Source organism: Manis pentadactyla, chromosome 18 (assembly GCF_030020395.1).
Source record: "Manis pentadactyla isolate mManPen7 chromosome 18, mManPen7.hap1, whole genome shotgun sequence".
NCBI lineage: Eukaryota > Metazoa > Chordata > Mammalia > Pholidota > Manidae > Manis > Manis pentadactyla.
Genome location: NC_080036.1, coordinates 18,016,409 through 18,028,933, shown reverse-complemented (window position 1 = coordinate 18,028,933; position 12,525 = coordinate 18,016,409). Strand labels below are relative to the sequence as shown.

At 47.7% G+C, this 12,525-nt stretch overlaps 1 protein-coding gene across 2 annotated transcripts in view; it reads right to left on the bottom strand.

The window, feature by feature from the left end:
* Positions 1-12,525, bottom strand: part of IGF1R (insulin like growth factor 1 receptor) — a 272,673-nt gene that overhangs the window by 30,239 nt on the left and 229,909 nt on the right. For both annotated transcript variants that reach the window (XM_036878666.2, XM_036878668.2), the window contains exons 9-15: positions 10,504-10,671; positions 10,081-10,285; positions 7,339-7,622; positions 5,849-5,985; positions 5,213-5,372; positions 1,577-1,676; positions 946-1,016 (exon numbers count right to left, since the gene is read on the bottom strand). In XM_036878666.2, the coding sequence (XP_036734561.1) occupies positions 946-1,016; positions 1,577-1,676; positions 5,213-5,372; positions 5,849-5,985; positions 7,339-7,622; positions 10,081-10,285; positions 10,504-10,671 (1,125 nt within the window). The remainder of the gene's footprint in view (positions 1-945; positions 1,017-1,576; positions 1,677-5,212; positions 5,373-5,848; positions 5,986-7,338; positions 7,623-10,080; positions 10,286-10,503; positions 10,672-12,525) is intronic.

Here is a 12,525-nt window from a genome sequence, read left to right as displayed (position 1 = left end):
CACTTAGCATGATCGTGACTCGTTATTTCACATTTCCTGAAGCAAGAAAGAGGCAAACACTTTTTCTAAACGTAGTCCAGCACCACGCTGTCAACAAGATGCCAGGGCATGCCTAGTTATGTGACATAGTCGACTTTCTCCTCTGAGCCTCAGCTCTCACCTACAGACGGATGGGCACAAGGAAATCCACGTTAAAGGAACAGAGGGATTGGAGAGAGTGGCGTTCAAAAAAGCCCACAGCAAAGTGCCAGTATCGCTGGACCAGACGACCGATGCCCGACCCTGACTGACTTTTCAAGGTTTAGGTTTAAGCACACTAGGAAGGAAAGCCAGAAAAAAAGGAAAAAAAGGAATAATCCTGGAATACAACCTGACTTCTCAGTCAGACCTTCTCAGCCATTTAACTAAATAAACGGCTCTCGTTTGTTAGTTACCAAAGGGGATGTGAATGGGCCATGGGGATCTAAGGTGCATGACCCCAGGCAAGACAGGAATGAACAGAAAAACTCCAAGGTAAAAAAAATGCAGAGAAGCCATAAGTGACCAAAGACAATTACCAGGATATGAAACTCAAGCTGAAACTAGTTTAAAAGAACTGTTGTGTCAGCTGTATTGCCCAACTAGATGTCAACAATTAAGCAGTTTTTTTCATTCTAGCATAAAATGCCAAACAATTAAATAAATTGATTATGGTGCTGGCCGCACTCATCTCTGAAACCTGTTTTCCCTTGAGGCATCCCATATAGTCCCAGAATTTTTGACATATCCAGTGAACTGCTCAAAACTTGGAAAAAAAGTGTTAATAAAGACAGATCCAAGACCAAAGGTACCTCATAATAATTCAAGCCACATTCCCTAGGTTAGCAACGCTCCTGAAAAACACACTCCTGGATCTGGGACCCTCCTGTGCCAGGTAGTGAACATAGCTTATAAACTGGAGCTTACCATCGGCCGCGCTGAAGTACTCCGGGTTCACAGAAGCGTACAGCACTCCATTCCCCAGCCTGCTGCTATTTCTGTCAAAAAGGATAAAACTTTGGTTAAAAAAGAAAATCTCCACACGTTTCTGTATATACTTTTATCTTTGTTACACTGGCTTTATTTTGTGTCATTAAGTGTCAGGGTGAAGCTTACTGCCATGACCGCTGTCACCTACACCCCCGATTCAGGCCCACGTACGCCAGCAGCAGACATTTGCTAAGGCATCTTTTGGCTTCTTCAGTGGCCTCAGATGAGAGTTTTTCAAGGAACATTTACTTCTCTACTTCACTGGAAATTGAAAGGCTTACTTGACAGAGGGGGCTAAGACTTCAAGCTTGGAAAAGCAATCGTATCTGTGGGATGGAGCAAGCAGTGAGGGAAGATCCATACTGTCCAAAAAATATTTGTGTTGTTGCAGCTGAATCATGAGAAAAGGGTCTTTTTTCCCTCTAAAGAACATTGGACTGGAAAATCAGGTTTTCCAATCCTTAAGGTATTTCCTCAAAGTCTTCAAAAACGTTTACCTTAACTTGGGTTCAAATCGTAAAACCACTTAGCCACAAAAAGCCTCTGCACTTTTCACCAAGTCACTCACCTTTTTCTGTGGAAGACGCACATTATAACCAACCCTCCTACTATGAACAGGACGGCAACCGGCAGAGCAATGATGAGATGGATGAAATTTTCATACGTTACTGCAGAAACAAGGGGGAAATTGTAAAATGTCGCTAGGTGAGGAAGCTGCTTCTTTCATTTCCTTATATTTAGCTGGAAGTAGAGAAAAGGAAATACCTGAGAATTCCTTTACTGCCCCTATCGGGACTAGGAATTCTGAATGTAAACAGTATCACATATACAGCAAAAAAATCCCCCCAAAAGATTTAAAAAGTGCAGGCAGAGGAGTATATTCATTTTTATTCTCAAAATATGGTGCATTTTGAAATGATGGCTCAAGTGTAATAATCTTAGTATGCAGTTTAATGACTGTTCATGGAAATGCGTACATTTGCTAAAATAGAACGAGTAGAGATTCTTACAGATACATAGTGCTCAAGCCACACTGACTCTCACCCACCTTAAGACACCCCCATGGACAATTAAAAAGACAAAACAAAAAATGGCAGCACGGCACCTCTTGCCAAAGTTGCTCTGAATTCTCCCCAGACATATGAGTTACAAGGCTGAGGCCACACAGCTTACTGCAGCACCGTCTCATCGTGTCACCAGCACTTACATGACACTCCAGGCTGGACACTGGGGATTCTGATTCACACCCTTGAAAATTCTGCCAGATATGAGCTACCAGTATGCCCATAAGTGGTATAACAACCAGAAAAGTGGGCGCACACATTGTAAGGATGTGGAAAGGAAGAAGAGGGGAGAAGCGGGCAGGGGAAACTTGCCAAGCACAGAGGAATGGTGGGAATGATACTGGAGGGAAGCAAGGCTGGGTCCCAAGAGGCCTGTGGTGAGCTGATCAGCTTTGTGTATAGTGGGATGGATGTGCCTAAGGACAGCCTGGAGGGGGCGGCAGGCCCCTGGAGTGCTCGGTGTTACCCAGTTCAGACCTCCTGAAGGGGTCTCTGCTCCTTTCTATGAGGAAGATTCACAGAAATGGACTGTCCTCCCTGGGGTCAAAGCCTGGCCCTGGGATTGGAGCCCAGGCTCCCTGTACCACAGCCCAGCCCTTCCCCTGAAGTGAGCACCTGGAGGCTCTGAGCTGAGGTGCTGGTGGTGGTCGGGGGGGCTGGGTTCCAGGGAGGTTTAAGAGGCAGAGTTAATGAAGCTTGCATTTGAAATGAAAAATGAAAAATGGGCAGCTGAAAAGAAGGAAGAGTAAGGAATGGCTGTGAGGCTCCTGGTGTGGATGGTGTGAGGATTATGGGGCCACTGACTGAGCTCAGTAACAAAGATGGACAGATACGCAGAGGGCAGCATCCACGACTCTGGCTTTGTGCACGAGGAGTGTCTGGTGTCCATGGGAAGCCCAAGAAGAGAAAAGCTATCTGGTAATGAGGTTGGAACTCATGCGGGACCAAGTTATATCTACTAGAAGTCACCCACCAATGATTACTTTGCCACTGAAAAACTATCATTTTTCAAGCCCTGTTAATGCTATTTTAATTTTTTAAAGATGTTTGTATCCAATAGTTCTCAAAATATTTGCAGGCGCCTGGCATTTTCTAATTCTTGAAAATACTTGCAAGTTATCACTGCCTTTGGGAAGCCAGTAGAGTTTTTATTTTTCCCCACTGAGGACTATTTCTTATATTTGTATCACTTATACTACTGGTCAGGTTGTACCGTGTTCTTTTCAAGTTTCACATTTCAACGGGGACATGGAGAAACTGGAACACATCCAAAGAACAAAATGATTAAATGGCTAGAAAAGTGGTCTATGAGACTGGGCTACAAGAAAAAGCTGAAAGACCTCAGATTATTTAGTCTGGGGCAGAAAAGTCTGAAGAGTCATTTAAAAGTATTCAAGCACATGAAGGGTTTGTAAAAGGAGGGCAGCTGCCAGAAAGCTTCCAAGGTTTCCATCTCCTCCAAGGATTAAACAAGAGGAAATGAGACTAAACTGTAGCAGGAGAGAGTCTTTTCTGACATAAGGAAAAACTTCCCGACAGCAAAGCAGGCATGCAGATTTAATTTCCCTGCAGTATATGCCAACTTCTGCTGGAGAGATGCCATCAGAGGGGTCCCTGGGTTTCCCATTGGCATCTGAGCACTCACAGGGTTAAAATTGGGGTAGCGATGGCAGAGAGGAACGTGTCATCTCTGAAGATAAGCCAAGCTCACTGCCGTCTGGAAGCCAAGGCTGCTGTTTCAAAGACCACAGCTCGCTGCCAGACCCTCAACCTAGGCTCTGTTCCTAAGGGATAGGTGCAGAGAAGAAAGGAGAGGGGAGCAGAGCCATTACTCTGGAGAGGATTCTAGAAATACTGTGGAGGTCCTGGCACTGCGATGGGTGGCCCAGGCTAACTGCTGTGAATAGGTTATAAGTGGCCCACACGGAGAATTCAGACTATGTTAGTTGACAGACTTATCTGCCTAAGTATCTGTTTAGCCCTAAAACTTGAAATCTGGCCCAGTGCCAGGCTCAGAATGCTGCTTCAAGGTCTGCAATTCTATTCATCCCTATTCTTCCTTGGATATCGGTCACTATTAGGATTTTTAAAGGCCATGCATGTCTTTGACTATTAAGCATAAGGAAAAATGCCTAACCAGATGGTCTGCTGGACCAGTTGAATCCTGAATTTAAGAATTCAGACTCTGGATCAGAGAGGCACAGATGCGGACGGACACCAGGGGGGACCAGGGCAGTGGGGACTACCCACTGGACCCCAGCATTGCACCGCTGAGCAAGGTGGGGTTACTGTTTCTTGTGGGAGAGTAAGAACAGTGTGATGCCCAATTTGATCCCATTATCTCAACATAAAGTAATCTAAGAAATTGGGTTTCTATTAAGAACTAATAAAAACTCAATATGGAAATAATAAAGGAATAGTTATGTCACCAAAGAAAGTACTGAATTTTCTTTGCCAAGCAAGCATAGGGCCCTGGTTGTGCTTATACATTTTATAAAATTTGGTTTGAAGATCTGAAATCCTTGCACAGAAAGGCCTTCTAAGAATTCTGTCTTGTCAGTGGTTTGAGTATAAACTCACAGCTTGGCCGAGTGTCTGTGCCCAAGGGTGCGCACGGGGTGCTTTCAATGCATGTTGGTGCTTTAAAAGTGAAACAGGTGGCAAAGGGAACGGTGTCTCAGCCTGGGATGCTGTAACGGAGACCCCTGCCCTGGGGCGGGCTGGGTCAGATGGCCTCCAGGCTTCTGCTGCCCCTCAGGACTCTAAGCCCTGAGTCAGAGCCCTCACCAGCATCCCTGAGAAGGCAGGAGGCAGAATGGTCAACTCAGAGCTTTCTAAAGTGCTTTGGACATAAGCAAGTTGAGAGCAAAGGCCTCTTGCCGACTCCCTTGAAAAAGAGGGGCTCAGACCCTTTCCCTGCCCATCAGATGAGGGGGACAGGACTCCAGGCACAGCAGCTCCCTAGGCTGAGCTCCCAGACAAGGTGCTGGCAAAAGCATGGCCCCTCTGCAAGTCGGCCAATTCTGTTCCAGTGGAAAATCACACAGGTGTGATGAAAGGCAAGCGTCACCAGTCTCAGCCCAGCGTGCTTTCAGCTTTCAGGAAAAGCCTGAAGCTTCTACTCCCTCCACAAGCCTTACTTTTGGCCGGGACGTAGAAGAACACGGGATCTGTCCATGACCCGTTCCCAGAGAGAGAGGTGGCCTGGATGCGGGCCGTATAGTTCCCTGGGTTGAGCCGGTTAAGCTTGGCCCCTCCATACTTCCTGTACTCCTGTCTGGACACACATTCCCGCTGATCCTGGGGAAATAAAACACACGTGTCAATTTCCCACAAACATGTGAGAAACGGGTGATTCCCGCTGCTCAGTCTCTCACCTCCCACCGAACAGGGACCGCAATCTGCAGTAACAGCGAAGAAACCAAGTGTTGAATGGTAGCCCTCACATAAACCAAGTTTTCACCAAACATTATTTTTGTAACCAAAAAGAGCTCCAGAAAGATTAGACGTTTTTAAGACCAATCTAGTCTATGCCAACAGATTGTTGGTGCAACAGAAGCTTCTTAGGGTGAGAACAAGCCCAGCTCCTTGCAGACTCCAGGTGCTACTCCAAGAGCCTGCAACTGGTAAAAAGACCTAAATTCTCACTACCTAACCATCTTATTTTCCTGTTTTAAGTCTTTGGCTAACCAGGAGGCGACCTGCACTGTGTTGTAACACATGCTATCAACTGCAATGGGAACACACCCAGACGCAGACCCCTGGGCCAGGCTTACCTCAACTTGGGATCCATATTTTATTTCATACATTAGAATCAATCCATTGGGATTCTCAGGCTCCGGCCACTTTAAAAAGATGGAGTTTTCGGGCCTCGGCTCCCAGGTCACTGGCCCAGGAATGTCATCTGCTCCTTCTGTGCAACAGTGTAAACAAGTGATAAAGTTGGATCTGGGTCCCCAGGTGGTGGGACACAAACCCGGGGTGACCTAAGAATACCTCCCCGCCCCCCCCATCCACAAGCACAGGCCTGAGGACACTGCCCGGGGAAACTCCTCACGGCTGGCTGACCATACAGCAAAGGTTTTAGGATGGGGGCAACCTAGGGGCCTGCAAGTCTCAATGTGCCACTCTACCCACCCCTCCCACCCCTTTCCTCTGACCCCCTTAAAAAAAGCCTGCTGTCAAGCACAGTAGGAAAATCTTGGCAACTTGAATAACATATTTCTGGTATTTTGGCTCTACCACTTGAAAATAAAAAACTATGAAATGCCATCAAACACAAACAGCATCGCAACAGGGCCGAGTGAGCAGAAGCAGTAGCATCGAGCCTCCAGGCCAGGAAGTGGTGCTTCGAAGTCTGTGTCTGCACGTGGCAAATGCAACTTCTTTGCAGGCATGGAGGCTGATCTACAAGCCCAGGCTGTGAGGAAGCTGCTGAGTAAGACGCTGGTGCCGAGGGCAAGCTCTCGCTGCCACCGTCGGCTATTCCTCCAGCGGCTGGCAGACGCTGGGCTTGTTCTCTTGCTCTCAATTCTGAAAGCAGTGAGCTAAGTGGTGAGCAAAAGGCACTGCAAGTTACAGCTGGGAAACGCTCTGAGAAATCAGCTGGTCTGTCTCTCCTGGGACGAGGAGGAGACTGAGGCCCCGAGGATGACAGCTGCATAGCAGCACCAGAACTGGGCCAGGAGGCCCCACTCCTAGGCTCCCAGCACTTCCATGTTCTTTCTACTACCTGTTGCCTCCAGCAGAACAGAGAACTGGCCCGTTCACCCATCCTTAGAGATGGCTGGCTGAGTGACGGGCAGCTTCTGACCTACAAGGGGAAGGTGAAGCCCAAACAAACAGGACCAGAGGGGTGGACCTGGAGGAGTGCTGGTCACTCTGGATCAAGGCACCTAACTGGGGATTTCACTGAATCCATGAGAACTCAGAAGGGACGGGGCAGATTTACCTGTGCACAAATGGGGGAAAGGGGCTATGGGAATTGGGAACTAGGTAGGAGAGTTGGCCCTGCAGTGAACCTTCTGCTCTTGAGTCTCTGCATAGAGAGGGTGGGAGGGAAATAACATTGCTATGAATGGGTTCCCTTCCCTGGGCTGCTGGTCTACCATGCTGCCTGCAAATGGTCTACCATGCTACCCACTCTTTGATAAGCAGCCCTGAGACTAGGGGTCAATGCCCTGGGTGTCAGACTCTTTGCCCATAAAACAAACTCTTCACTAGGCTGCAAGTGAGTTGGGAGTGGGGTAGCTGGATCATACCATACCTGCGGGCATGGTTCTTGCAAAGACAAAGTTGGAGGCGCTGCAGCCCAACTTCTCAGCCTCATGGTTACAGCTGTGGATATCAATGCGGTACAAAGTAAAGGGCCGGAGGTTAGAAATGACAGTTCTCTCCTTGTTGTCCACTCTGCTCTCAAAGAAAGGGTATTCTGTCTCGAGCTCTTCTGGGTCGGTGATATTGTAAGTGTCTACCACTGTGGTGTTCCTGTTTCGGCTGGACATGGTGGTGTTGGCAACCTGCATGACATCTCTCCTCTTCCTTTCAGGTCTGCAAAGAGGAGAAAAACTTGGCTTTTAAGTGCTTCTTGCTCTTTTGTCTTTCCCACGACTTGGGTTAGAGTAACAGAAAGAGAAATCTTAACCTTGGAACAAAAGGAGCAATGTGGCTCCCTTGGATAGGAACCAACAAATAAGGGGGTTTCCTTCTTCCTGATTTCTTTTGCTTTCTCTACTTTGCAAACCTCAGAGTAAGATCACCAACTGCTGCTGGCTCGCAGAATGGTTATGCCATTACACGGAGAGGCAATAAGGATCTCAGCCACCCCGGCTGTTGCATTAGATGTTGGTGCCGTCTGGTCCGTAGACCTCCTGGTTAAGTGTTAAAGGTGACTAATCTACTAGCCACACTAAGATTTATCCGGGGGTCAGGTGAGAGGCAAGGTGTGTGGTGCAGGCCCCAGAGAGATGTGGCAGACAGGCTCCAAAGGCCTGTGTTAGTGGCTTCTTTGCCCCCTTTGACTGGAAATAAAGCAGAAATGATGGGCAGTGAGCCCTTGCCTGGACCCTCGAGACCCCCATGGGGTTCCTGCAGACCCCCCTCTTCCTCTGAGGCCTAGTGTCTGCATTTTTCACATTCTTGGAGGTCTTCTCCAGCCCGGTTTGCCTCTCACTCAGCAGTGACCACCTGTGGCCTCCCCAGGGCCCTGCCGTGAGAGGGGCAGGGCCACTGTCACGGATGTGAGTAGGGCTTGGAACAACAGCTACAAAAACAACAGGAGAGCAAAAGGGATGCACAAAACCACTGCAGGAAGAACATCCCCACCCGGAGGGGCAGAGGAGGCAGTCCAAGAAGCTTCCCATGGATGCTTTCGTGGTATGGAAAAAAGGGCTTTTGACTCCTCTCAGAAACCTTAAAAACAGGCTCTTAGCATTTACAGAAACCAACAGAAAGAGAGAGCAAGCACCCAAAGAAATGGCCCCTGCAGGTTAGCCACAGGCATGGTGGGAAATAGTGCCGTCCCTTCCCCACTGAAGCTGTCAGCAGGCATCACGCAGCCCATGACAGGCAGGGGCGGGGAGCCGACAGAACGAATCTCATCTGGGAAAGAAAACCAAGATCCCAAGGACACGAGGAAGACCAGAAAATGGGACTGCTCATCAGCTCTCACGCAGGGGAGGACGACGCTCCAACAGGAAGGGGGGCACCCAGGAAGCCGCCTGTGGTTCAGCTGATACTCCGCGGGCTTCCTGCTGGCCCCTATTTGCCTAGAAATGAAAATCCTGGAAGGGGGCAGGAGGGGGCCTGGGGAAAGGGCCTCTGGCTCTCCCATCTGCCCAGCCCATCAAGTCCCCTACATAAAACACTGCCACCACCTTTGTGCAGGGACTCATCAGGCCCCCCAAAACACAAGCTGTTGAGCACAGATAAGCTCATTCTATGGGGCAGAAAGCCGTAAGGTCAGGGCATGTGCTCGCGGCCTCACTGTGTTCACTTTCACAATTTGGGGGAAGGACAAGTTAGGAAATGAGGCTGATAATTCCCCATCTTTACATCCTGCAAACCAACCAACCTTCCCAGAAGGGAAGGACACAAGAAACCACATTTACTGCTATGGGGACCATTTTTTCCATACCTACCAGAGCAAACTTCCTGCCTTCCCTTCAAAATCAACAAAGCACACAAAACCAACACAACCCCTATTTGCCCCTATAAGAAGGAAGTTGGGTGGGTTTACTCCACTGCAAAGCAATACATGCTTCAGACCCTCATTCCTCTTTATAGCTGAATAATAGTCCGTTGCATGGACATAACCCCGTTGTTCATCCATCCGCCCAACAATGGACAGTGGTTGGTTTCAGCTGGGCTACTGTGAATAGTGATGCTTTGAACATTTCCTTTCCTCCACTTTTGCCTCCACTCGGTAAAATGGAGCCTGGAGCAGGGGGCAGACAGATTCCCTGGGCAGGAGGTGCTACACTCGGAAAGGTTGCCTCCCTAACCTGCTTGTCAAGGATGCTGGTGGTACTTGGTGATATTTTGAAGTGGGGCTCCTCTCAAAACTGACTCTGGTTTTCTCGCTCCTGCTTCACTCCCCATCAGCCAGGTGAGGGTGGCAGCAGGGGGGAGTGGGCAGGGCAAGAGGGGCCCACGTCTCAGCTCTCCCACTTCCTGGGTTCCAGGACCATGGCAAGTGACTGCAGCTCTTTGCACTGCTCTCCCCCACGTCCACTGCCCTCTTCAGGAGATGGTGTGGCTGAGAGGCAGTGGCACCTATCGTGCCAGTGGCCCCAAAAGCATGAGCCCTGAGCCCCTTTTCCTTCAGGGTTAACCAGCTCCTGCAGGAACTCCACTAGGCCAAACTGATATCCTATTTTGTTGCTCCCTCCTTGATGGCTCCAGGGTCCTGCCCTCAGGCTGCTGAACCACAGACTCACAGGGAGAGGGAAAGGAACAGAATCTGCCTGATGGGCACCAGCCTGGATACATTTTCAAATGACCCTGGTACCTGGGCACAAAGATGGAGTTGTGCAGGAAATTCTCGAAGACTTTGCGGTACTCAGCCTCTTCTTTCTCAGCCTGCTTCTCGGCTTCGGTTTTGGGGCAAGCACAGCAAGGCCCTTTCTCTCCACCACATACTTCAGTCTTGGGATTCTCTGTCACCTCTTCGATGTCAATGGTGCCGTCGGCGTACTTCCTGATGGGGATTTTATCTGCTCAGAAAAAAGAAGCCCAGTGAGAGTGGAGATGAAAGCCCAGTTACACATGCTTGTGAGGACAAATAATAGCCATCAGTATTATTTGAATCAAGAACGTAGCTGGTTCCCAATGAAGGGCTTACGCTGTCACATGATATATGTGATGTTGGGGTGTGGGTATACTCAGACTGTCGGGGGTTCACAGTTATAGGTCCCCCACCTTCCACCCTTACCTTTGGAGCAGTAATTGTGCTGGTAGAGGTAGCCGTCCTGGGGCTGTCGCTGCCATCTCACGATGTAGTAACTCAGGTTGCCGTTGGGCAGAGAAGGCGGGTTCCACTTCACAATTAACTGAGAAGAGGAGTTTGATGCAGAGAGAACATCCAGGGGAATGGAAGGAACTGGAAAGGGGAAAAAAGGACATTACAGAAAATGGGATCCAGGCTGTCAGATACTGAATGTGAACCAACAAGAAGCTGAAAGTTTGACCTGGGTAAGAAAATCACAGTGAATACTGAAATGCAAAAGCAAAGCTGAACCTTGTTTTGAAATAGTATTAATTTAAATGCCAACATTTCCCTTCATAATATCTATTCTCAGGTAATCTCTGGGAAATGAACATGGATGAGCTGCAAATGGAAAAAGGTTGTGAGGGCACACTGGGGTTAGAATGGAAATGCGGCAGCTAATTCAAACACCATTTTTCTCTCATTTATTACGACTGCCATTCTCCAAAATGTTTAACTCCAGTAGTTTCAGCAAGTGATAAGATGGACTGACTAGCATTTCATCTGAGGATTTACATCTTGGACAAAGAAGCCAAAGAAGGTCTGGGAGATTACTCATTCTATAATTACACTTCAGTGGAATGACCAAGACATGACCTAGACAGCCCAACACCTCAAACACATATAAAAAAGCCATGATTTCAAGCAATGGACTCTGTTAACAGCAAAAGAATATTGATTTCAGGCAAAGAAGCATGATAACCTGGTCAAGCTTTCCTTGCTCTGCTCCTAAACCCAAGTGCAGAGATGACTTGTGTATAAGGGGCAACTATATCCCAGGACCACTGAAATTTTATTCTCCCTGGATTCACAAGAAAACACCAATTTCAGTGGGTTTTCCAAAGTACAAGAGACAACCTCAGTGTATGTCACCTAAGCAGCATGTTCTCATCCAGGCTGCTTCTAAAATTTCAAAGGGACAAATGGTTTAAGGGTGAAGTCAGGTGCAAAAGAGTATACACAAGGTTCTGAACACTTGTAAGGAATCGAATTTGGGGAAAAGCTATGACTACTGCTCACTTTTTTGGAGAAAACATAACCACTAGATTCTTGACTACTTTCAAGTTTCCAAAAAGAAATATTTCAGAAACAGCTTACCCTTACATGCTTCAGCGAGAAGCATCACGAAAAAGCAAACGACCAAGTTATTCTCTGTCCCTACCAATTGTAAGGACAGGGTCAAAATGCAGCAAACTGACTTGATTAGTATAGTGCTTTGCTTTCTTTCTTTGGGGGAAAGGAAATAGGTTTCTTAAGAATTTGTCATAATAAGGAAAGATTCCCGTGTTTCCTGAGCTGGCTACAATGAACTGCAGGGAACTTTTGAAGTTGTAGGCGTCTCTGCCGCACCAGCTCACACCCAGGATCAGAGAAACCTGTGCCAGATTTATCTCCATAAACACATTAGGGTCAGTGACGTGCTTGTGATCACTTACAGGATCAGTGAGATGGGGCACGGCAGGGGAGGAGGAAGCAGGTGTGCATGCACAAAAGGCTTTCACCACCAACACTTTTTCCTCACCCTCTGTGCCATTTAAACTTATTTTGTGCCAGCTTATGGGTGTTCTAAAAAGCCTACCCATTATATAACAACGGTCACCATCAAAGAATGTTTATCATGGTCTTTAAAAATGACGTGCCTATTCCTTCTCCTAAACTGGTTTTTATACACTTGGAAAATAAACCCAAGTGTTTGCTATCACTGATTCCATTCTGGAATTGAGAAATGAGATGGTTGAGAAAATGAACCAGAAGAAAGAAGGAGTACTGTTTTTGTACTTTTGAATACCCATAACATGCTATGTTTGATGTTTTCCAACGTCTGCCTACCTCCTCAGAACCCCCGTCCCTACAGAATGAAGATGGAAGACCCGTGTGCTGCCTGAGGTGACCAGAGCACCAATGAGCATGTTTTTATTCCCTGGAGGGTCAGCTATCAAAACAAACAAGGGAGCTCTCATCTCCATT